The sequence below is a fragment of the Nematostella vectensis genome, chromosome 3 (genome assembly GCF_932526225.1).
Source record: "Nematostella vectensis chromosome 3, jaNemVect1.1, whole genome shotgun sequence".
In the NCBI taxonomy this organism is placed as follows: domain Eukaryota; kingdom Metazoa; phylum Cnidaria; class Anthozoa; order Actiniaria; family Edwardsiidae; genus Nematostella; species Nematostella vectensis.
Genome location: NC_064036.1, coordinates 17,160,989 through 17,185,404, shown reverse-complemented (window position 1 = coordinate 17,185,404; position 24,416 = coordinate 17,160,989). Strand labels below are relative to the sequence as shown.

General features: G+C 38.8%; 3 protein-coding genes and 1 long non-coding RNA gene across 4 annotated transcripts; 1 reads left to right on the top strand and 3 right to left on the bottom strand.

The window, feature by feature from the left end:
• Positions 1 to 1,599: 1,599 nt before the first annotated feature.
• LOC5514269 (substance-P receptor) lies at positions 1,600 to 4,428 on the bottom strand. Its single transcript, XM_032383778.2, has one exon. It carries the CDS (start codon positions 3,284 to 3,286, stop codon positions 2,105 to 2,107), a length of 1,182 nt encoding a protein of 393 aa, XP_032239669.2. The 5' UTR covers positions 3,287 to 4,428; the 3' UTR covers positions 1,600 to 2,104.
• Positions 4,429 to 6,346: 1,918 nt separating this feature from the next.
• LOC5514268 (zinc finger MYND domain-containing protein 12) lies at positions 6,347 to 13,053 on the bottom strand. The gene is made up of 8 exons (XM_048724977.1): positions 12,841 to 13,053; positions 12,459 to 12,600; positions 12,082 to 12,253; positions 11,741 to 11,910; positions 10,148 to 10,270; positions 9,751 to 9,874; positions 8,872 to 9,017; positions 6,347 to 6,847 (listed from the first exon to the last, which is right to left on the bottom strand). Exons 1-8 carry the CDS (start codon positions 12,948 to 12,950, stop codon positions 6,734 to 6,736), a joined length of 1,101 nt encoding a protein of 366 aa, XP_048580934.1. The 5' UTR covers positions 12,951 to 13,053; the 3' UTR covers positions 6,347 to 6,733.
• A 944-nt stretch (positions 13,054 to 13,997) lies between these two features.
• Positions 13,998 to 15,237, bottom strand: LOC125561221. Its single transcript, XR_007307253.1, has 2 exons — positions 15,051 to 15,237; positions 13,998 to 14,533 (listed from the first exon to the last, which is right to left on the bottom strand). It is a non-coding gene; the product is annotated as an uncharacterized LOC125561221 (long non-coding RNA).
• A 5,665-nt stretch (positions 15,238 to 20,902) lies between these two features.
• LOC125561130 lies at positions 20,903 to 21,514 on the top strand. The gene has a single exon (XM_048724474.1). It carries the CDS (start codon positions 20,903 to 20,905, stop codon positions 21,512 to 21,514), a length of 612 nt encoding a protein of 203 aa, XP_048580431.1.
• Positions 21,515 to 24,416: the final 2,902 nt, after the last annotated feature.

The window sequence follows — 24,416 nt, the reverse complement described above, 5'->3', positions numbered from 1 at the left end:
ATAATAATAAATAAAAGCTCGATTGTCATAGACAACATCTGTATTATTCAAACCTGCCGATGAGATCAGCACTTTGTGAATTTGTTTATCTAAACTAGTTTAAAATTGAGCGCAAAGTATGAAAGCCTTTTGGGTTCTCCCTGCAGTCGGTCGCCGTCGTCGTTGCTATTTCGTTCAGGCACTTTGCCAACAGGTTTTCTTTTAGTGTAGCTACGGAGTCTCCGTTTGACACCTCTTACGGGATAGGTGCCAAACCTGCTCTTGTTTCCTTGTTTCAGGACGCGCAGATATATATTCAGAAAATTATCAGACTGTACTGCCATTCTGATAGCGTTCATCGAAGTTCGTGTCGGCGGTGAAGGATGGCAGAGCTTGAAATAACATATAGTATATTACCCATACTACCTCGCGGTATGGGCGCGTGCGGCAGAGCGCTCTTTGAAAACGTTTATTGAAATAGCTGTATACCCGCGACCAACCCTACACAGAAGTGAGCAATTACACGCATCTTATCTTTCAATAAATCTTCACTTCTATTCTTATCTTTCGGTAAATCTTCACTTATCTTCTTATCTTTCGATAAATCTTCACTTATCTTCTTATCTTTCAATAAATCTTCACTTCTATTCTTATCTTTCGATAAATCTTTACTTCTCTTCTTTTAGCAGATCCCCTCGGAATATATTTTGATAGATAATAAAAAATGCATGGTAAATATTATCTTGGCCAATAAATGACTATTATGACGAGTAGTGTTGCATTAAAAGCACAACTTGAACTAGTAAAATAAATGAAAAATTCTGCGCTTTAAGAATTTAGAATAAAAAATATGTTTCTCTCTATGATAATCGTAATGCGGGTCTTCATCTCTATTTACTTTAGTCCGAAATGATGTACAACAAAACAGCTGTATAAATCAAATCATCTGACAAACTCACCATTCTCGCATTCGAGACCACTTTGAAAACATTTCATTTTAGATAAAACATTTTAAGCAGCTGATCAAGCAGAATTCAAAGACGAAATGGCAAAAAAAAAAACACTTTAGTGTACGCATTTGTACATAAAAGCTGGGTTGGCTTTAATGAGTAGAATTTGGATTAGATATTACAAGTCCCGACAGCTTTAATAAACTTTGATTAGTTTAAAAGTAAAAAGCTCCCTCTGCGGTCACATCCATGAAGTACATCAGGAGAATTAAGTCTCGTTCACAGAAACATCGTTTCTTGTAGCATAAATCGAAAATAACCCCGAACCACAACACTCAATTCAAATCAGACCATAAAATGTAAAAATTTTAATTAAGTAAGCCTTTATCGCTCAAGATGACGCCGCAGTTTCCTATTAGTATTTGATTTTTTTTTCTCTTTCTTCTAATCTGTTATGAGTTGAGACAGACACGCTGAACCGTATTCGTATAAGATGAACCAGGTTTCTGTTTTGCATTATGATTATCGTGTTCATCTGAGAGCCATTGTCAGTAGTGATCTCACGCTGCAAGACGTTGCCAAAATAAGCACTTAGCCCTATCAGTTAGCGTCTTCTAAAGGCGGCAAAGCTTTGGAAAATATTAGCTAGCTAAAATTTCCCTTACAGTGATTGCAGATCCTTCACTTTATTAACACATTACAACAAAACGACTAGGACAAATAACCGTTTTGCGTTTAATATCTCTTTTGTTCCAGACGTCTCTCCTTTTCCCATGGAAGATTGATGCACATTTGAAGTACATAATAAAACGAAAAATTAAGAATTGCTTCCATAACCAAGCTAGAGTCGACAAAAAATACTAGATTATCGAAACAAATGCCTTAATTTGATTTTTGGTTTTTGAATATTATAAAGCTAAGGTGAGAGACTAATTCTTGCCTAAAACTTAATCCCTCTTTCCGGTAGAATCCTCCTCTAGTGCAATTGTCTATCTTCCACATATGTGATCACCTATCTTGTACATGTGTCTGATTATGTATCTTCCACATATTTGATCATATGATCTGATTAACAAGTTAACTCTTTGGGGACGCGCCACCATGGCTAGGTTCTCACGCCGTAAGTGTGGCTTATTATCATGGTATTAGGCGTGCAAGTGGGTAGAGCACAATGTCTATCGCGGTGGATCTGAGATGCCAGTGTACGTTTGATTCGGCATTGCTGCCTCCGCAAAGTTTAACGTAGAGATGTTGTTATGGAGGTTGGGTGATGCGTACGCGCTGCGTATAAGGTCCTTGCGTGCGTTTAATTCGGAACTAGAACCTTCCTGCTGGAGAGTGAGAGTCGCCCCAAATGGCGTCACGGGAGATGCCGCACAACCGAAAGGCACTCGACGATTGCATCTAACGACGAGGTTGTGAAGTCCACGTCGGAAGTTCTCGTTAAAGAAGAAATAAATAGCCGGATTGAGGGCACTGTTCAAGTGCAACATCATAAGGCGTAAGTACATCAACCAGCACGGAAAAATAACTCCATACGAGTACAAAATAAAATGAATAAAGTACAATAAAAAGCAAAGGATGAACGCTGCCACCACTATCGTCACCATCTTGAGTACTCTTTTCCTTGTGCGCTCTCGCTGCTGAGTCTGCGCGTCGCTGGACAACAACACATTTCTGCGCTGGATCAAGGTTATCATGATTCCTGAGTACAGGAACACTATCGTTACTAACGGGATGGCGAATAGCCCCACAAGCGTGAACAGGTAGAACGCGCGCTCGGCTCCAGGCTCAAAGGTCTGATCAAGGTCAAGGAAACAGTAGAGTTTGCCACCTTGGAGGACGGGCTTTATGCCGTAGAATTGAGGGAAGGCAGTCAAGAGAGCTGCTATCCAAGTTACGGTGATAATGACGCGGGACGTCGTCTCCGTGAAGTGACGACCAAGGGGAAACACAACGGCCAGAAATCGATCCAGGCTAATCGCAATTACTGTAAAGATCGTGACCGCAATCGAGGTCTGGTTAAAACACACCGACATCTTACAGAACACGAGACCTGCAAGCCCGTCCAGCAGCCATTCATATCCTGCGTAAGATAGAGAGATCACTCGGGGCATATAGACGACAGTTACTAATAGGTCGGATACGCTCATGTTCACTATAAGGAAATTAACCGTCTTATGCATTCGCCGTTCACTTGCCACCACAGCAACGACAAGAGAGTTTCCAATAAGCGAGAGAGGAATGATAAGGCAGTAGGGAGCAATCCGTGCCATCTTGAGAGAAACAGGATCCGCTAAGAAACAGCCAGCCTCTGTAACAGCTCTCTGGGTTACATTGAATGAAGTCACATTCATGTTGATCGGGGAGAGTGCGCGTAGTTCTATGCTCCGCGACTTGTCACCATATCACATCTCTGCAAACTGGCAAATAATTCAAAGATTCGCACGTTTTAATGCTTAAGACCGTGTACACGTAATGTCATCGTTGCCAAGCAACCTTGACATCTTCCGTCTTTTCCACCTGCTATAGTTTCTCCCTCACGATAGGTGCAATATCACTCATCGCCTACACCCTAATAAACGCCATCCTCTCAGCGACCAATGTCGACAGGCCCTTCCGCATGTATTTCCCTCTCAAGAGCTTTGTGGTTTTAGTTAGGTAAATTGTCCTGTTTGCAAGAGCTTCTGGTGAAAGTGTAGAGATTTGTTCACATCGCGAAATTGCGTTAATAAAAGATGCCGGGCGATTATCTGGACGCAAACTAGCGTTTATCGAGTCATTGCTAGACCTATAGCATTCCTGAAGACGTAAACTCGATAAGGGGACAGTCTGCTTAGAATTATTAGTCGTTAAAAGGTCAAAATAAGACAAACGTCCCAACTGTTAGAAGGTTTTCATAATCATAGAGCTACCTTTTTTTAAACCACGAAGATGAATGATCGTTTTGATGATGGATGGGTATCTACTTAGTGAAGTTTATTTCTGACTTAATTATTGCGGCCTGTGGGGTAGAAAGCAATAAACCCACAGGCTTTTCAAAGCAGAATGAGATTACATCTACATACGAGAATACAACGATAGAGCAAAAACAATTCGAATAATACACTTGTATACTCTGGTTTCATCGAGCTGTCCTGTTATATTTTCGCAGATAAATTATTTAGGGCTGAATTAGGGGAAATAATCGCATTAACATTTTACGCTGATAATGTGTTATTACGTCACGAGTGGTGCCATTTACCTCTGTCCGGTTTAGTTGTCCGCCACTTGAAAAAGTAGGAAATTCATTTAACTTGGCACCGCAAGGATGCTACTTGCTGTTCGGGAACTAGACGACTATCTTAGACAACTCCAACAATATAAAAGCAAAAACAAAAACAAATGAAAACAAACACCTGTTTAATAATGCACTGGTAGAAAATATGCCTAGTGCACAATAGTGACATAACAACATAGGCGCGCGCACTCTTTTAAGCCCGAAATAACGACATGGACATAATGACATAAAAAAAGATGTTTTTTCTCTTATGTCGTTATGTTCATGTCGTTATGTTGGGCTTATGTCAAAATGTCGAATCATTCACACTTGAACATATAAACATAAGGGTGCGCGCGCCTATGTCGTTATGCCACTTGTGTGTACAAGGCAGAATATGAATTCGACTTTAGTGTATTTCCGGCGTTGCTTTTAGGTAAAAAGTGGTTTTCATTTCATCACCTAAAATGCGGTGCGTTTGTGATAATTGTAGATCGCTTCCGGTCTCATCGAGTGCTATTTTTATTGCTATGGCATAGATGAAAGTACGCTATCTTTGAAAGCAGAAATCATATGCATTAATGATGGGAAGTTACTTGACTGGATAATAAAAAAGTATTTAACATTTATTAGCCAAAAGTTAAGAATTAGTTCAAACTAGTCTTATTATGCCTCTAAGGCATCCGTGAAGCAATTAGCTAAAGTAAAGTATTGTTCGTTTTAGAGAGCAAATAATATGTTCAAATATAATGACATTTGAACATATATTTGCTCTCTAAGAAAACGACCTCTTTTGCTTTATTAATTTTGAACCAAGCGAAAAAGTTCACACCTATTTGATGTTGCAATTAAAGGCTTCACAAAAAAACACCTTTCAAACCTACGTTAAATATCGGTGCTATAAGTTAAACAAATGTCAGACACAATGATGGCGTAATTGATCGTTTACAGTAAATATGGCTGCAGGGTAAACTACAGTCGCCAGACAGTCAAAATAATAGAACATCGTAATAATTATAGGGGTTTTCACAATGGCTTATCTCTTGTGAGCAGCCAAAGGGATGTAGTAATGGTACTAGCGGTTTCTATTGAAGTCGAAAACAGATCAACCGTACAAAATAAATAGATGGCTGGAAGCATTCGGTGTTTCCTTTTTTGTTAGCCCAAAATGGAACTTTAGATAATGGCTTACTTGACACTCAACCGCGCTATTCAACTTCAAGCTATAGTTGCCAAAGAATACTAGAGTGACAGATCAAAAAGAATAATAAAAATACATAAAAAGCTGTAAAAATGAGTACGTATGTACATGTGTATACGTTAATGTAGGTTAAAACTGTGTAATAACGGTTTAATAATACAGAAAATGGGAAGAATAATTTATCAAAACCATTATCTGCTTGAAATTTGAAATCAATTGGAAAAGAATGTAATTTCATATCTATTTGACCGAATAATTACAACACCTTTTTACAAAAAGGTTTGACAACAGATCGTAATATCTGCGCAAAATTCTTATTCCAAAATCTCTTAGTTTTTTATAATACATTAGACATTGGTTCTTGGAAAAAAACATCTGTAGTCAATAATTTTCGCCTTAAAAAATATAAAATTACCCCGTTGTCTAGTCTTTAAAAAAGTCATTATTCTGGTATCTAAATATTGCTTTCGGGTATTATCGGTGCTTTCATGTCACGTCACACACTCTTCTTATACTTTTAATCAACAACTAACATTTGTTTATAGAGTTGTTTATAGAGTGAACCCGAATAATATCGAATTACACTTTGTTTCGTGTATAGGTCGAGGGATTCTCAAAACGATGGCGGGGTTGGTGGAAGGGGATTAGGACTGGGACGAGGGGGTGGACAGTGGGTGGCGGAAGCTCCTCTGCAAGTAACTTGAACATTGAGGGACATTTATCTCAGTTTGCGCGGGAAAATGATCGCTCGCGAGTAGTTCGATGGCTTATCCGCCTCTCACCACAGGGAGCCTACGTTGGTGCGTCTAATTGCTAGACAAGGGCCATGTTAATTGAAAAAAGTAGCGTCAAGCCCGGAGCCCCACGCGCCTTATTATTTTAGTTAAAATGATCCAGATGGCCAATCTCGCTTTTCTGTTGTTTTTCAAAATCCTCTGGCCATACAAGTAGTCAGTGTCAACTATTTGATATTTATTCAAATGTTGTTTATTAAACAGGTTATGAACAGATTATAATGTGATGCAGTCACTTGTTCGCTTCTTGTAGACAATGTTCATTGCTAAAAATACCCAGTTAAACAAGAATATTCACGGCACAGTCGCACGGGACTATCACTTTCGTTCTGTTTACCCAAAATAACTCTGGGTTAAAGCAAGGGCCTAATTTAATTAAGTTCAAATGTAATCTATTTACAATTAAATACAAATATTTGTACAACAAACATGCTCCTTCAGAGTGGCCTAAAGAACACTTTCGTTACATCATACGTTATATAATAAACTAGGCTAAACAAAACGGCGCATGCGCCGTCACTATGGTGACGCCTTCATTTCCTTTTTGCCATCATAACATCCTCTCCACGGCTACGAGAAATTCCACGATTTTCTTCATGTTTTCTTCGTCTCCAGAAACGACATTTTCGCACGATGTGCGAGCTTTGATTCCAAAGTCACGGGCCTACAATACAATGAACCTTTAATGTATGTCTTTTTAGCTGTGAATCACTGTGCTCTCTTAATCAAACGAGAACAGCCCGGAAAGAGAAAACATGGATTAAAAGGGAATTTGGATTAACAGGGAGTTTAATCTTATCTAAAAAAAAAAAAAAACAGTCAAAATCATGCAGAATAACTAAAATAACTATCCAGGCTTATCAAATGACATTTGATCTTTGAAATGAATACAATATTGTGGTTTGAACGCCTCACATCGAGCGGATGGAGACGGCTTGAAAATAGTACTTTTGATTTCGGTACAGGCTGTAGTTTTACTGAAACCTTGATATCGCATTAATAAACAACTAGAACTTTTGTATAAAATACCTTTTACGAAAAATTGGTTCATTTCTATTTATAACATTTGGGCGAAGTAATCAGGAAGATTGTATGTTGTTTTGTAACATACTTTTTCATATTTTTATAAAACTTTCTTAGAACAAGCGTGCGCCGTTTTTAGTGTTATCATTGGAATCTGGAAGAATGCAAATATTTTTCTTGCGGTTAGATCATGGAAATGATTTCTTTCTACGTCCATGGAAAAAGGGAGTGTCATAGTGTGTAAGACGCTGTCGGGCCTAGCAATACTTCGGGTATATTCTACCAGTAGTAGGAATTACATACATCAACAACCGGGGGAGGAATGGCAATGAATGTTCATATCCAGTTGTCATAGCGATTGCTGGCACGTGATTGAAGTTAGCAGAAGACGTGAACGCATAACTGAGAGATGGTTATAATTATAAAAGTGCGTTTGAGTCGTGATCGAAATGCCTACCAATTTATTGTATTTACATAAAAATAATTTCTAAAATAAAAGTCAACAAACTAATTTCCGACGTACGGCTAGAGATGTACAAAACTCTTTAAAAAATTGGTAAATATTTATTTCAAAAATAAACATGTCAAATGATAAAATACGTGAGGGTGGAAAGTCGGAAAGGAAAATAGATTAATATTTTAGAGGGGGAACTAAATGGACAGCATAGCGCAAAACTTCCTCCAAAAAGGTGTTGCGGAAATTAGACGGAAGCTATCGCATCTTCACGACTTCAAGCGAATATACATATGCAAACCAATAATAGAGAAAAACTAAAACGTCATTCGGAGTTGGATTATGGGCAACCATTTCTGCAATTTTCCGCTTAAGTAAAAAATAGGGTGATATTTATTCATCTATCGAATTCACAAACGAAAAGTAGTCAAATGGAATGAAGAGAATGGTTAGAAGGCACCAGTGTGTAACAGTTTATTAAACATCACGTCTATTCCTCCTGTTATTGGTCTTATCTTAAAAAAAAAAATAAATAAAAATAAACCAAATATCTATAGAGAAATGATTCCCCCGGCCTTTCCCTGACTCGATAAGAGTCAAACCAATATTAAACATCACGTTTAAGGCTGAGGCCAAGGAGATCAACATAAACAGAATATGATCTTTAATTTGTAGCAAAGAAACATGAAAACACGAGGCTTGAGGTCACTGGTTCATGTTATTGTACAACTTTATGCTTACTGTATGCCAAGGTTGGTTTTAAACAGAAAAAGAGATTACTAGACTTTCTTAAAGATTTTTTAAGAGTTAAATGCGAATTGCTGATAGCATTAGTCGCACAGTGACGACAGATTTTAAACCACCAATAAAAAATAATTAACACGATTGAAATTATTTGTTGAAGCACTTATATTAAAGTATTATCTCAGTTTAGTGTTATGCACCCAAAGAAAAATCTAGCCAGAATTTCAACTGCCAAAGAAAAAGCAATCAAAATTTGCTCTTTGGACTGGGAGTGTGAAAAGAAATGTGGGAAAATGTATTAGAAAGAATATTTATTTAAAAAAAAGGAATCGTTTGTAAGTTAACCAAACTTACAAAAAAAAATAAATAAAATCCATTTACTTCATGGGTTATAATGCTCCTATAATGTAGGGCATTTTTGGGGATCAAAGAGCGAACTTTAAGCTTGGATAACATAAAAAACTCACCTTTTGCATGTTGCCAAGCACAAACTGGAGCATTGCGACAGTGAAGTATATTTTACACATGACCGATGGAGTTTGCATACTTTGCTGCTCACGAAGCTCAAGAATTGCATGAATCACCTGAATGGCTTCTGCCTCTTGGGCCTCATCTAATAAATCACAATAAAAACCGATGTTAAATCAATAACAGCAAAACTTGTACATAAGTTTGATTATCATAGAAAGAAACAGGGGCTACTAACGATCAGGCACAATTACCAAATAGCAAACCTGTTAAACCAGGAAGCTATTACCAAATAGCAAACCTGTTAAACCAGAAAGCTATTACCAAATAGCAAACCTGCTAAACCAGTAATTTATTACCAAACAGCAAACCTGGTAAACCAGGAAGCTATTACCAAATAGCAAACCTGTTAAACCAGGAAGCTATTACCAAATAGCAAACTTGCTAAACCAGTAAGTTATTACCAAATAGCAAACCTGGTAAACCAGGAAGCTATTACCAAATAGCAAACCTGCTAAACCAGTAAGTTATTACCAAATAGCAAACCTGGTAAACCAGGAAGCTATTACCAAATAGCAAACCTGGTAAACCAGGAAGCTATTACCAAATAGCAAACCTGTTAAACCAGGTAGCTATTTCCAAATTATGAGACGCATCAAACCGTGAAGTTACTGTATAACAAAAACCTCTTAAACAAGGAAGGTTGGTGTAATGAAATGTTGTAAGACAGCCGTTAACAAGCTTTGATCTGCCAAAACTTTGTTTCAATGCTCTCTACTAGTGGGGAAAGGTACACAGGGACACATTATCATAGACTATACATCCTCTTACTAAAATACTGCACAGGACCTCCAAAAATCAAGTCACCATCATCTTACCAAGGACATCAAAGCCAGTAGGGATACCAGAGTTAAATGCTGGGCCAATGCCTGACGGCTTGGCTGGAGTCTGTGTTCTCTGTCCCACCAGTTTTGACAGGTGTTCATACCAGATATCTGTCACCTATAGAAGGGCACGAAATACATAGAACAAAACGGTTTGAGATTTGCAAAAGCTGCTGTTGATCTATTACAAAATGCTCTAATTGCAGGGTGGGTTTCAGCCTAGAATGGTTCCGAATTTTAACCCCAGGGGTCCTCCCTGAGAAAAAGTTGCAAATATGTTTTGTTAATTTTGAAAAGTTTAGATGTTATTCTGAATACTAGTTAATATTTGCAAATCAGTTACATTTAAAGGGTATGATTTTTAAAGTTTTCATGTGGAATTGCCTGTTACCTGATTATACAATGAAAAAGCAACATCCAATTTGTTTTGTCTGTTGAAAACATTAGCCATATGGAAGTATCCACCAGAAGTATGTATGTCATCTGTTCCATGCTGCAGTGATGAGTGGTAGATCTAAATGAGTCACACAAGTTTATGAGTCACATAATCAGAGTGTACATGTAAAGTGCATAAGAACTATCGCTAGGGATGGTTATATAGACTGGTTATTTTTTTCAATAGTTGGAGAGGAAAAATGACACTATGCCTGACACAAATACTAGACGTTATACCTGTCACCCCCTTTCAGGACACTCTCAAAATACATTGGCTGTCTGAATTCACTGTCCTGCTAAAATGACTCGCCTGGTAGCCCAATCAAATGTCCATATCAAATTATAAACGCTATTTATGTAAAAAAAAACTACAAACTAAATGGTGTTATATGCAAGGGTAATAATTCCAGTAATGAAGAACCCTAGTCAGGGTAACACTATGCAAAATGAATTGAATGCTTTCAAGAAAGTGTAGAGGTAAATGTAAAGATAATGGCTGTTCACGGCTCAAGAGATTTATGTAATATGACTGCATACCCATACATCACCAAATTACTAGTTCACTTTACCAAATAACTACAGGATTTTTCATCTAAATAGACAAACCTCTGCTGACACACAAAATTCATTATTTTATAAGCCAACTCATGTGGAGTACCACAAACAATCTCAAGCATTCTTTACTCTCATAGACAAATTTCTTGAATATTCGGTGCCTGTTCCATATAAGAACTTTATACAGTAACAAATACTAATGATATTCGTAGTATCCAGATTTCCAGTGCCTTAAGTATATCTTAGCTTCAAAAAATGATACTGAGGAGAAATAAACACATGCAATGGCCAGCCTGGGTAAGAAAATTGAACATACAGTACTGATAAGTACCAATCAGATCACGCTTTTTTATGAGCATTGTTTTCTAGCCAATCCCAGGGGTTCCAAAACATGGTCCCTGAACATGAAAATTTTACAGTATTTGTATGAGGCCCTCTTTTTATCACTTATATACTGCGGTATATACAGTACTTCAAAGGGAACGATAAAAGGGCCTGACACGCAGGCTAGACTGTAAACCCCAGTGCAACACCACAGCCAGGATAGCCAAATGGCAAGACTTTGCCTCTCAAGCTAGAAAAAAATGGGCTAAATCTAGAATCACATAAATTTAATTGATATAACCCATATGGTTTAAACTGTTAGATAAGGCCTTTTTTCTTTGGACTGGCATTGCAGAAAGTGCTAGTAGGGTATGCATGTACGGTAACCATACTGATGAGTAATGTCACCGGGGTGTAAAGCAATATTAAATCATATCTTGTTACAGTATGTTAATTTGTGTGTATCTATAAGACTCTTGTATAACATCTTTATCTAAAAAAAAGAATTTACAGTTCCCAGTTTAGAGAGTCAAGTTGACAAAGCTTTCTTGAGCTGAAATAAAACCTCTTATACTCAGTTATTATGTCACTGAAACACCCGTAAAACAAAACAAAACAACAAAACAAAACAACATGTAATACTGTAAGTACTTTTAAAATGTTTTCTTACATCATCTGCAAGAAGTGTTAGTGCATCTGAGAAGTTTCCCTTTGCAGCATTTAACAGCCCCAAGTTACGGTACAGACGTGACTTGATGGCATTATCACACCCAGGAGTTTTAAGAGCTGTCCACTCTGCTTGCGCCAGATATTCCTCTGCTTGGGAAAGCTTGCCCAGGCCTTACGAAACATGCAAGGGAACCACTTATTATTTGAAAGGGGGAGAAAGGCTAGGGGAAGTTTATCTCATGACTGTCTATGACTGTGGAAGTATACCAAAATTAGACCCTTGGATATTATGCAAATATATTTGCTCCTGTAATCATGTCTTGTTAAATTTAGTATACCTACCTATACTTGCTTCGCCTAATATCAGATATGATGGCACAAGCTCTATGCTGCTCAGACCATAAATATCAATGGAAAATTTAAGGGACTGTAACGCCGCAGGAACAGCCCTGTCATATTTCCCCTCAAACAGTAACTTCTGGCCCTCAGTACGGCACAAGTCAATCATCTGTTTCTGTAATACAACGAAAATTAAGCAAATTAAAAAATAGTTTGCTATTAGAAAGAAGAACAAAATGAGTCAGCGGTGGATAGCTTTGATTATTCAGAGGGGGTTGCAACATGGAAAAAAATGAGAATATACCTTTCTTATCTATTTGGGTTTTTTTAACTTTTAGATTTGTAGTGCCTAAATATAGCTAGTAAGATACAGTACTCACCTGACGAATGATCTGCTGTTGCTTACGGTGTTGTCGCTCGTCTTCTGAACCCAGGAAAGGAATAGGAGAGCGAAGGGCCATCAATAACTGACATATTTTCTCGTGTATACCAAGCCAGTCCGCTCTTTGGTGTTCAGGGCCACTGTAAACGGTTTCCGTCATACGAATCAATAAGGTCAATAAAGGGGTTTGAAATGTACTGAATCACTATCGACATTTGCGTGTTCCGCTGTTTGGGCCGTGTATGTACGAAGGTTATAAGCAAATGCCGCAGTGTAGAGCCTAACCTGTGGTATATCAGCTATTCATACGAAAGGCAAAAAAGGCCTCAAGGACTATTGAGGTTTTGAAACCGACCACAGTTCACACCTCGTAAACTCACCAGTAATAAGTCACTCGGCAATCAGTGCATTGCACGAAAGCTGGCTTCTGACATAGTTCACAAACTAGTTTGACTCCCTTTGGATTCGCTAAGGGGTTGATTGTGTTCATAGTGAAGTGTTTCAGACCAAATAAACTCAGGAACTTGACAAGAAGGTCCCTTTCATTTTGTTGCGTCCGCCATTTTGTATGTGACTGGGGATGTTGCCATTAGTAACTAAAACATGATCGCGGGCTCGTTTTTTTTTCAATAAAATCTGCCGTAAACAAGAGCGGTAGGAACAGAGTTTGATAATGAACCACGAAATTCCATCTGATTGGCACTCTAGCCCAATCAAAAAACGTCAATCAGAAAACGACATACCTTGCGCCAATTTTGTGACAAAACAATTTCTTTCCCGAAATCTCAGAATATACATCGTTTTTATTTCTTTCAGACAAACGGATGCATTTTCTCAAACCAGGGGCTCATAAGTAGGGGCAATCATCTGTATAATATAAGTGTCACGGCGTTTCCTAGGATCAGGCTATTTTTAGACACACGGATTAGCCAATCAGATGACAGGGCGGAAAAATTGACTTTGTCTCAAGGAATCCAAAATGGCGGCCGAGAAGGGGGAAAACGACCCTTGCTTTTCAAAGTCTTCCTACATCGTCATATGCCTCCTAGTTTCTGAACCCTTTTAGCCACAGAGAAAAAAACATTTTCTCACTAGCCTTGGACTATTTATTTCTCCATAAGTGGACTCAAACTTTGTTACGAGGACATTTTTTCTTGTTCTTCTTGCAAAGCAATAAATTCGGAAATTTGTGATCATTTGTTTCGATCTCGAAATTCTCTCGCTGAGAGGCCATATTATCATTCATAAGGTGTTTAATACTGCTAGTTAACTAACAATAGTGTTAGAAGTAACATACGGAAGTTTATGTCTTGATTTTTTGTTTTACATTTATATTAAACCAGCTCTTCAAAACTGTAAGTACAACTTATTGTGTTTGTATAAGAAAGAATTTAGTCATGATGCGCATAAATATCAACACTCATGACCTGCACTGGACTCAACTTTCCCTGATCTGTCAGGAAATTAAAAAAAATAATAACCATGTAAAAGTATACTAACATAAAACGCATTACATGTGTGTCTTTTTTTGTTTCCATTTTTAAGCTTAATTCAAAAATTGGATACCATGCAAGATTTAGGAAACAGTTTTCTCCTTATTCTTGTTTGTCAGTCCTGACACCCTGACACCTTCATTTCAGTAATTTTCTTAAAAAAAAAATGGTTGGGGTTGGTTGGTGAACAGAAGCTTTTTTGAGGCGATCTTTCACAGGGAACCCTTAACACCACAGGAAACCCGTAAGAACGTCAAGGAAGTATACTAGCTTTTGCTATCAGAAACTTGTATCAAATTCCGGATATCACTTGGAGGTACGATAACGTTATTAAGGTATACAGTTAACATGAACTCTGTGCACTTTAAACATTTTGTAATCAATTTGCCATAATAAAATAGGCATATGAGTTTGCTTAAGTTTTTTTTATATAATGCTGAGTGAAATCTAATAGTTTTTTTTGTAGAGATGCTGACACTCCTGGCAACTAGGGGTGAGTAAAAACTACCATTACCTAGTTTATCTGTAGAGGTCCTGACACCCCTGACACTCCTGACAACTAGGGATGAGTAAAATCTACCTAGTTTGTCTGTAGAAGTCCTGACACCCCTGACAACTAGGCTCAATAAAATCTACCTAGTTTGTCTGTAGAGGTCCTGACACCCCTGACAACTAGGCTCAATAAAATCTACCAAGTTTGTCTGTAGAGGTCCTGACACCCCTGACACTCTTGACAACTAGGCTCAATAAAATCTACCTAGTTTGTCTGTAGAGGTCCTGACACCCCTGACAACTAGGGATGACTAAAATCTACCTAGTTTGTCTGTAGAAGTCCTGACACCCCTGACAACAAGGCTCAATAAAATCTACCTAGTTTGTCTTGTAGAGGTCCTGACACTCCTGACAACTAGGGATGACTAAAATCTACCTAGTTTGTCTGTAGAAGTCCTGACACCCCTGACAACTAGGCTCAATAAAATCTACCTAGTTTGTCTTGTAGAGGTCCTGACACCCCTGACAACTAGGCTCACTAAAATCTACCTAGTTTGTCTGTGGAGGTCCTGACACCCCTGACAACTAGGCTCAATAAAATCTACCTAGTTTGTCTGTAGAGGTCCTGACATCCCTGACACTCCTGACAACTAGGGATGAGTAAAAACTACCATGACCTAGTTTGTCTGTAGAGGTCCTGACATCCCTGACACTCCTGACAACTAGGGATGAGTAAAATCTACCATTACCTAGTTTATCTGTAGAGGTCCTGACACCCCTGACACTCCTGACAACAAGGCTCAATAAAATCTACTTAGTTTGTCTGTAGAGGTCCTGATACCCCTGACACTCCTGACAACTAGGCTCAATAAAATCTACTTAGTTTGTCTGTAGATGTCCTGACATCCCTGACACTCCTGACAACTAGGGATGAGTAAAAACTACCATGACCTAGTTTGTCTGTAGAGGTCCTGACACTCCTGACAACTAGGGATGAGTAAAATCTACCATGACCTAAATCATACAGAAGCAAGGGGAAAAAAGTTACCCTAAGATACAATAGTGACAAAAAGGACACACAAGATAGTCTAGAAGACCTATATAATGACTTTTTAAATGGAGACTTGTCATTTACCTAGATTTGGGCATTATGTAAAATTAAGATGAATTAGCTTCATAGGATACACTAGTCATAAAGCTGATGAATGGTTAAGTTGTCCTACATACTGTTTATATTTAATAAAAAAAGAAAATACAAATGGGCATACAAAGAATGACACAACAGATACTCTAGCTGAGCTTTACTCTGACTTTTTGAATAGTGACTTATTTTTCATATATATATATATATATATATATATATATATATATATAAAATGATGGTTGAAGGCTTTCATAGAAAGTGCTCAATACTCGAAAGTAGAGCGGTGTATAGTGTTGGTTTGAAAAAAATACAAACTACATAGGTTTCCCTACAGGTCTGTTTCGTGGTTGCCCACTCATCATGCCCACTCATCACCCCTGAAAAAATACAAACTACATAGGTTTCCCTATATATATATATATATATATATATATATATATATATATATATATATATATATATATATATATATATATATATATATTACATTTTAATATGAATTAGCTCAGACAACTATGGTTGTAATATAGAATGCTGGTATATATAATAATAAAAACAATTTATGTGGAGACACTTGTGTTATTGTTGACTGTTTTTTTTTGTAAACAGTTTGAAATTTTATGGGGGTTATACTCGATAGACTATCTACTCTGATTTACATGTTCTAACCAAGAAATAATCGAAATGTGGTAGAAAATAGTGCCTAATTTTTTTTTAAAAGAAACTAGTCAAGATTAAAACAAAGTTTGATGAGATATAACTTAGGGAAGAGTCATTATTTATGGGGGGGGGCTCCTTTCAAACTGAAATCTTATTTAAACATCTTTTCATACCACCAATCTAAAAAGTTATTAGGGAGGAGGGCATTGACATGAATGGGCATTTGCAGTACCATATCATCACTGCAGACCTACTATCCTAAGTTGAGTAGGTTAAGATATGGAATAAGAGGTGTGACTGTTAGCATGCAACTGATACCATAGAGTAAATGACAAAACTTCCACCAGGGAGGAGGGTGGGCGCAAAAATGAAAAACGTTCCTCAACAAGACTTCTGCCAACTGACCGAAAAGAAACTTTGAGTGCATTAAATACACAGAGAACAACAGAATAAAATAAAGCACACAATTATTAGAGAGTGTCCACAGTGAGAATATTGATAAAAATGTCACCCTTTAAGGGATAATGACTTTCAACGCCAGCCAAACGAAAATCATGAAAGTGCAAGCAGAAGGCGTATCACATTCATTATCTATTTTAGAGGGGGTCTGGGGTTCTCCCCAGAAAAAAATTGAAATTCCAGACCTTTAGACCCTGTTCGCACGGATCCGGACGAATATTTGTACGCACGAATACTGTACCTGGAACACCTGTTCAGACGGACCCGGGCAAAATCTGGCAAAGTTTGCTGAAGTGTTCACACTGATCTGGGCCGGCTCTCCTTGTTTTCTTTTTATAGTTATTTCTAATGATTAAAATAACTTTTAGTCGATCAAGCTGTCGTGCTTGGTGACTTTCCCTAAGCATAGCCATTCGGAGCAGTGATAGATAAAAGTGTATGTAATTGTATAAATTAGTCCCTGACGATTAGCATTCCAACACATAAATCTTCCTACACATGATGTGGCAGAGCACGTCAATTATATCAAACACAAAGAGTTATTAATTGGCATGAACCACTAAGTGACGCTTAAAGTCTCTTTCAAAGTTGTGATTTCAAACCCCTCGGGCTAACAGGATTCAACAAAAAAATTTTTCATACAAATAGCATAAGACTCCAGGTTTTAGAGTATCCGAAATTATCGCATAAGGACTCCGGCCAAGAGATCCTTAAAAGTCCCTAACCGGTTCCGAGACCCAATACGATCCCCAGGAATCACGGAAACAAACCCAGTGGAATGGGTAAAGGGAGCATACATTGTAAGTTACATTGAACATAAGGCTATTGCTGGCTAGACGTTTTCTCAAATATTAAAATTTTACCAAACAAATACCGTACAATCAAAGGTCTAAAATTACAGAATCCTAAAAAAATAATACGGATCATATTTTTTTAATACAGAAGCATAGTTACTTTGACAGAAGTCAAAGAAGTGACAAAGTTACGTGTTTGAAAAAGGATGTTGACGTTGATGCTGAGTTCATAATAAAAATTACTTAGCGAATAGAGCTCCTGGAGAGGTAAACATACCTTTCCTTCAAATTATACTCACTCTAGTAATCGATGGCAAGTTTCCGCCTGTTCGTAACACTTGATCCGATTATGGGGAGGCCATTTCTAAATGCTTGCGCATGCGCCTTGACATTGTCAGGGTGTCAGGACCTGACACACGAAGCCACGGGAATTTCGTCCCCTAAATCGTGCACCATATGAAAAATTGATAATTGTGACTTTAACTTATAATCTGTTATGAATACTTAAAGTATTACATACTAACGGTATCTTCATTTGTTCAAATTTGACTTTCTTTTGACTGACCTCTTGGCTGTCCAGAAATCATAATAAGATTTAAAATCATTGGAAAAAAAGGCCAGGAGTGTATAAAAGCATGCATATCTAATATCCTGGCCTGTAGTAAGACTTGCCATCATTAAAGTAATGGCCCTTGTACAATCTTTCAAAAAAGTTATTGATGGAAAGATGATGCTGTCACTCAAACAGTTTCAGGCTCTTGAAATATTGTGGATCACTTGGGGAAATGGACTCCTGGTGCTTGGACCCCTTATCAAATATCATAAGATTTTTTCTCAGACTGACATAACCTTTTTTTTTGTATATAGACATGGGATCTATGGATTGTTATCCTTGGTTTCCTTTAGTTTGCTGAATGGTTCTTTATCATTGTGCCAATTGTGTGATGATTATGATGATTATTTCATCAGTCCATTCATTTCGTGTCAGTGGTAGCACTCTGGAGTCCATTTTTAGTGTCCTAAGATTTGGAAGTGGTGAAAGCATCTCATATGGCCAAGCCTTAGCAAGCCAATCAACCGAAAGGATTTACAACGAAAAATAATTTTTAGAGGAAGGATATAGAAATGTCATGATCAATGTAGATGGTGCTAATAAAGTTACAATATAAATTGTTAATTTTTTTTTAGTGCACGTGCCTAGAAAGTAATAGCTGTTCTGACATTCCATTTTTGTTCGAATGGGTCAAATAATATTTGACCAAGAGCTCTGTGAAGCCCTCCCATAACAACATTAGGTAAACATATTCACCCTATATAGCTACCAACTCCCTTGACTTAGCTTCTAAAAATACCCAGTTTGTGGCTATTATTTCCTGGTTTGATAAGATGTTGAGAATCAAGGCAGAAGTCAATAGCTTGGACATATTTCATACTATGACTTTGATAACCAGGATTTACAAGCTTTGATTTGTAGGTGCCCTGCTTCAGTCTGTGAAGAGAAAAATCTGGCCTTGCACCAAAAAATGTCAGATACTTAGACGTTGTGTTAACACCATGCCAAAATGAATGTACACAAAATGGGCCAAATAAGCACAGGAAGAAAACCACTTGACAACTTCTATCCTGCTGGATCTTGTGGACTGTGTCAACAGTTAGGGACAAATACAGACTTAAAAAGAAAATTTGTTGACACCATTCAGAGGTGCTTTCTAATACACTATATTTTGGCAGGCCAATACCTGCAGTTTTTAATAGAGTAGCATGTTTGCAGCTAATATGAACAACTTCAATAATAATTAAGTGAAAAAATGATAATTATAATAGGGAGTTGTATAAACTAAGTTATTTCACAGTAAACAAAAGTCAACAATAAAGCTTTTTGAGTAGCAAAACACATTCATGAATATAGCAGATATCATTAAAAGAAAAACTTCAGGATATTTTCCTTATCATTGCATATAATTATCTAATACAGCGAAATAACAGACTATTATTACAGGGAAATAATAGACTGTTTGAGTGGCAGAATAGTCTTCTACACAAGAGCTTTTCTGAAAGATTTAACAAGGACTAAAGTGCATTACTATAATGGTGGCAAGTCTTACATTATATGTGTCATATATGTTGTGTACCACACGTTGGGTACCCTGTGCGGGAGCGCGGTTACTGAGCCGGCCAGAGTGTTCTCCAGCTGTATGAACAGGCTCGTTGATTATATGCTAAATAAAGGTTCATTCACACCTTCCTACATACTCAACAACTGGCGACGAGCTGGTGAAGGACTCAACGACCAAAGGATCGTAAGTAAACACTGCAATTCCTGCATTTACTCCTCGATCAAATCTTACGGAATTCAGGATGGCTGCCAGTCATACGATAGGCAACATGCAGCTGTTTGACGAGGCCACAGAAACATTCACTTGTTACGTTGAACGGTTAGAGCTATTCTTTGATGCTAACAACATAAATGAAGACAAAAAGACAGCCTCGCTACTTAGTTTAATCGGTCCCAAAACCTACAATCTGTTACGAGGTCTGACCTCACCCAGAAAACCCAAGGACAAAACATACCAAGAGATCATAGAAATTCTTGAGGGTCATTTATCACCACCCCCGCTCGAAATTGCAGAGCGTTACAAATTCCACCAAAGAAATTAAGCGCTTGCGAAGATATCAACGCATTTGTGGCCACATTGAAACAAATGACTAAACATTGTAATTTTGGGGAATTTCTTCCCCAGGCCCTCCGCGATCGATTTGTTTGTGGTTTAGCAAATGAATCTATTTCTAAGAGATTGCTGTGCGAGCGCGATTTAACCCTAGAAAAAGCAGTCACCATCACCTCAGGATGTAACCCAGCTCTGTCCGTTCTTAGGCCTGGTAAACTACTACCAGAAGTTTCTACCCAACCTATCACAGGTCTTACAACCTCTTCATCAACTGCTGAAGAAGGACACCAAGTGGTGCTGGAGTGCCAAATGCCAGAAAGCTTTCACCAATGTCAAATCAATGATCACAGTTGACAACGTGCTGGTACCCTATAACCCAGATCTCCCAATCATACTCGACTGTGATGCGTCGTCATACGGCCTGGGCGCTGTTCTGTCGCACCAAATCCCCGATGGAACAGAGCGTCCCATCGCGTTTGCCTCGCGAACAATGAACAGCAGCGAGAAGAACTACGCACAGATCGACAAAGAAGCCCTCTCCATAGTCTTTGGCGTTACCAGATATCATATCTACCTCTACGGACGCAACTTCACCCTCAGAACGGACCACCAGCCACTCATGGCCATACTGGGCCCAAAGAGAGGAATCCCTCGCATAGCAGCCATGCGCATGCAACGATGGGCCACCAAGTTATAGGCATACTCGTATAATATCCAATACAGGTCATCTAATGACCACTCCATCGCAGATCATTGCCGACTTCCTCTTGAAACAGCGCAACACCTCTAATGCAACTACCCAGCAAACACCGGCCAAACTGATGTTGGGAAGAAACCTGTGCACACGTTTAGATTTGTTGTCGCCATACAGACCAGCATCTCCTAAGACGACACCTGCACTATCACAGCCGTCACGATGCTTCACCATTGGCCACAAGGTATGGTATCGAGACTTCAGCGTCTCTGGGGGGAAGTGGTCTCCAGGGTGCGTAACAACAAAGATCGGGAATGTGATGTACGAAGTACAGCCAGACAAGTTCCCCCAACAACACGTTCGACGTCATGCAGACCAGCTCTGCGAAAGAACCGCACCTCCTTATCAAGATAGCATGTCTCACCGAGATCACCAGCTACTTCCGATGACCACGCCAGCAGCTGAGCCACTCAGCTGCACAGAGGAAGATGGCGACGCTACAGAAACATTAAATCCCCCTCAAACAACAAGACAGCAAAATCCACCGACGATCAGTGAGGAAGTTCCCGAGGATGCGGGAGAGCCGGACATGCCTAGGAGGTCGTCACGCGCGAACAAGGGCGTAGCGCCAGACAGGCTGAACTTATAATCGGACACGTTACTTCGTTAGTTAGGCTACCCCCGACCCAACAGCTTCCTTAGAAGAGGGGGGGAATGTCATATATGTTGTGTACCACACGTTGGGTACCCTGTGCGGGAGCGCGGTTACTGAGCCGGCCAGAGTGTTCTCCAGCTGTATGAACAGGCTCGTTGATTATATACTAAATAAAGGTTCATTCACACCTTCCTACATACTCAACAATATGCATGCTTTTATACCTTCCTTGCATTTTTTGTAATGATTTTAAAACGTATTATAGTTTCTGGTCAGCCAAGAGGTCACATTAGAAACGACTTCAGTCGATATTTACTATAATACACATCCTCTCTATCCTTTCTTCAAATTTGAACAAAGTATTCCAGATCATAAATAACAAGTATAAATTTTTTAATTAAATGGAAATAGAAATTACAAAGACACAAATATCCATATTGAGGTTGCCTTTTATGTTAGTATACTTTTGCATTGATATTTCTTTGAAGAGCTTGTTTAATAAAAATATTTAACAAAATCAAGACATAAACGTCCGTATGTTACTTCTTACACTATTGTTAGTTAGCCTGCGTGCAGTCATAAAAGTCCAACCATTTCCGGCTGCACGCAGGCTATAGTTAGTTAGTTAGCACCTTATGAACGATAATATCGCCTCTCAGCTATATAGATCGATACAAGTGATCACTTATTTTTTGCAAGAGCAAGAAAAACGAAACAAAGTTTGAGTCCACTTATGGAGAAATAAATAGTCCAAGGCTAGTGAGAAAATGGTTTTTTCTCTGTGGCTAAAAGGGTTCAGAAATTAGGAGGCATATGACGATGTAGGAAGACTTCGAAAAGCAAGGGTTGTTTTCCCCCTTCTCGCCCGCCATTTTGGATTCCTTGAGACAGAGACAAAGTCAATTTTTCCGCCCTGTCATCTGATTGGCTAATCCGCGCGTCTAAAAATAGCCTGATCCTAGGAAACGCCGTGACACCTATATAGTACCAGAATATGGGGAAGTTGATTGCCCCTACTTATGAGCCTCTGCTCAAACCCATGCCTCAATGGTGGAACTTCTGCGCCTGCCCACGTAATGCTACCGGGGATCGTTGTCAGCGGTCCTTCCGGCCGTGCCTTGACATCTACAACTCGTCCAATCCACTAAGGGGTGTCTATACGCTACTTAGGAGCAACACTGAGACGGAATTCAAGGTATACTGTGATTTTGAGCTTCCCAAAAAAGCATGGACTTTGATTGAATCATATGCGAGTAAGCATAACATGGAATTCCAAAGGAAGTCCTACTTGGATGACTATTCAGTCAATGAAGAGGCACCCGGAAATCACTTGAGGTACCGACTAGCGAGAGACCGCATGCAAGCGGTCAAAACCACAGCGGTGTCGTACCGAGTCACATGCAAGTTCCTAACGAGGGAGAAGGTAACAGATCGAGACTACCTCGAGGGACGACTGTCAGCGTGGAACATCATTGAGGAGAAGAGTATTGCCGCCTGTAGACACGCGACGTACGTGAACATAGAAATGGCCATACGTGCTGGGACTGTACCTTGTTTCTCCGGCAAAAGAGGGCTGAATGGCATTTGCATTTTTTTTTTCCGCTCCAGGCTGTGATATGCAGCCATCCGAATATGTGTCTAATAAGTGGGAGCAAGAGACCATGATGGTCTCTTGGTGGGAGGCGTTTGGTTATTATGACCCTATGCAGGAATCCTTCTTTTGCACAGATTCGCTAAATTCAACCACGGAGTATTGGTTTGGGCATGAGAGATGCCATAAACTGCTGGTCCACAAAATCCTTAACGGGTCAGTCGAATTGTATATAGGCCTGTAAAAGCTAGATTTCTACATTAAGTGGACCATATTCAAAATGCAATAAACACACAGAGATGAGGCAGTAACTCGAACTTGTATAACTCGAACTTTGTTTGATTGTCCTTGGATTCGGACCTTACTTTCAGTCATTTATGCCCGGATAACTCGAGCTCCCCATTAACAAGAACTCTGATAACATGAATTTCCCGCTATAACAAACTCGGATGTCTCGAAATCCACATTAACATGAACTCGGATAACTCGAACTCCCCATTAACAAGAACTCGGAAAACTCGAACTCCCCGCTTATACCAACTCGAATAACTAGAACTCGAGCCCCCAAGTAACTTTCCTCCCTGTACCCCACAAGCAGATTCTTCTTCATTCCCATATTCAAGTAGCGGTGCGTTTTGTATTAATATATACAAGTAGCGGGTGTCTACTTTGTTACCATATTCAACTGTTGAAGTTAATATTTCAATTCCAGGCACATGTATTGTGTTTACTACTTTACTTTTTTACTACTTTGGGGTCTAGTGAAATTTCATATGCACGGCACTGGAAGGAAGGAACTGATTAATACAAGTGAGCCTTATCAAAGCGTAGGGAAGGACTTTTGGAGATGGTGACGTCTTATGGCTGATTTAAACAGCACGATTTAGTTGTATGCGACACTTCTACAACTCGAGTCGTATTGTGTAAATCAGCTTACGACTCCGCTACGATGCTCGATTAAAAAATGGTAGTCTGTAAGTCAGGGCTAAGACATGTCGTAGGCAGGTCGCATATGACTAAATCATGCTATCTAAAGCAGCCTTTACGAAATGCTCATCCTTCCCGTGATGCATAGCGCAGAGCTGAGCTTTGTGACCACGCAGGTGGTGTGGTTCCTGGCGCGAAATGAATTTTCATTTGGGAAACTTTTTTTTATTATCAATAGGAATTCGATGTAATTAGCACTTGACTTTGGAAAACTATTCTATAAGCAATGGGAATTCGGTGTAATAAGCACTTGATTTGCGGAACATAATATTATTAGTACTACATAATAAAAAAAAAATGACCTTATCAAATAATGGA

Bases quoted from the DNA above. Each gene is read 5' to 3' on its own strand.
- LOC5514269 (XM_032383778.2), bottom strand. From the start codon at position 3,286: ATGAATGTGACTTCATTCAATGTAACCCAGAGAGCTGTTACAGAGGCT.
- LOC5514268 (XM_048724977.1), bottom strand. From the start codon at position 12,950: ATGAACACAATCAACCCCTTAGCGAATCCAAAGGGAGTCAAACTAGTT. The intron at 10,271-11,740 runs GTAAGAAAACAT...TGACTCATTTAG, and splicing joins TAACACTTCTTGCAGATGAT to ATCTACCACTCATCACTGCA. The intron at 9,875-10,147 runs GTAACAGGCAAT...GCCCTTCTATAG, and splicing joins CTTTTTCATTGTATAATCAG to GTGACAGATATCTGGTATGA.
- LOC125561130 (XM_048724474.1), top strand. From the start codon at position 20,903: ATGACCACTCCATCGCAGATCATTGCCGACTTCCTCTTGAAACAGCGC.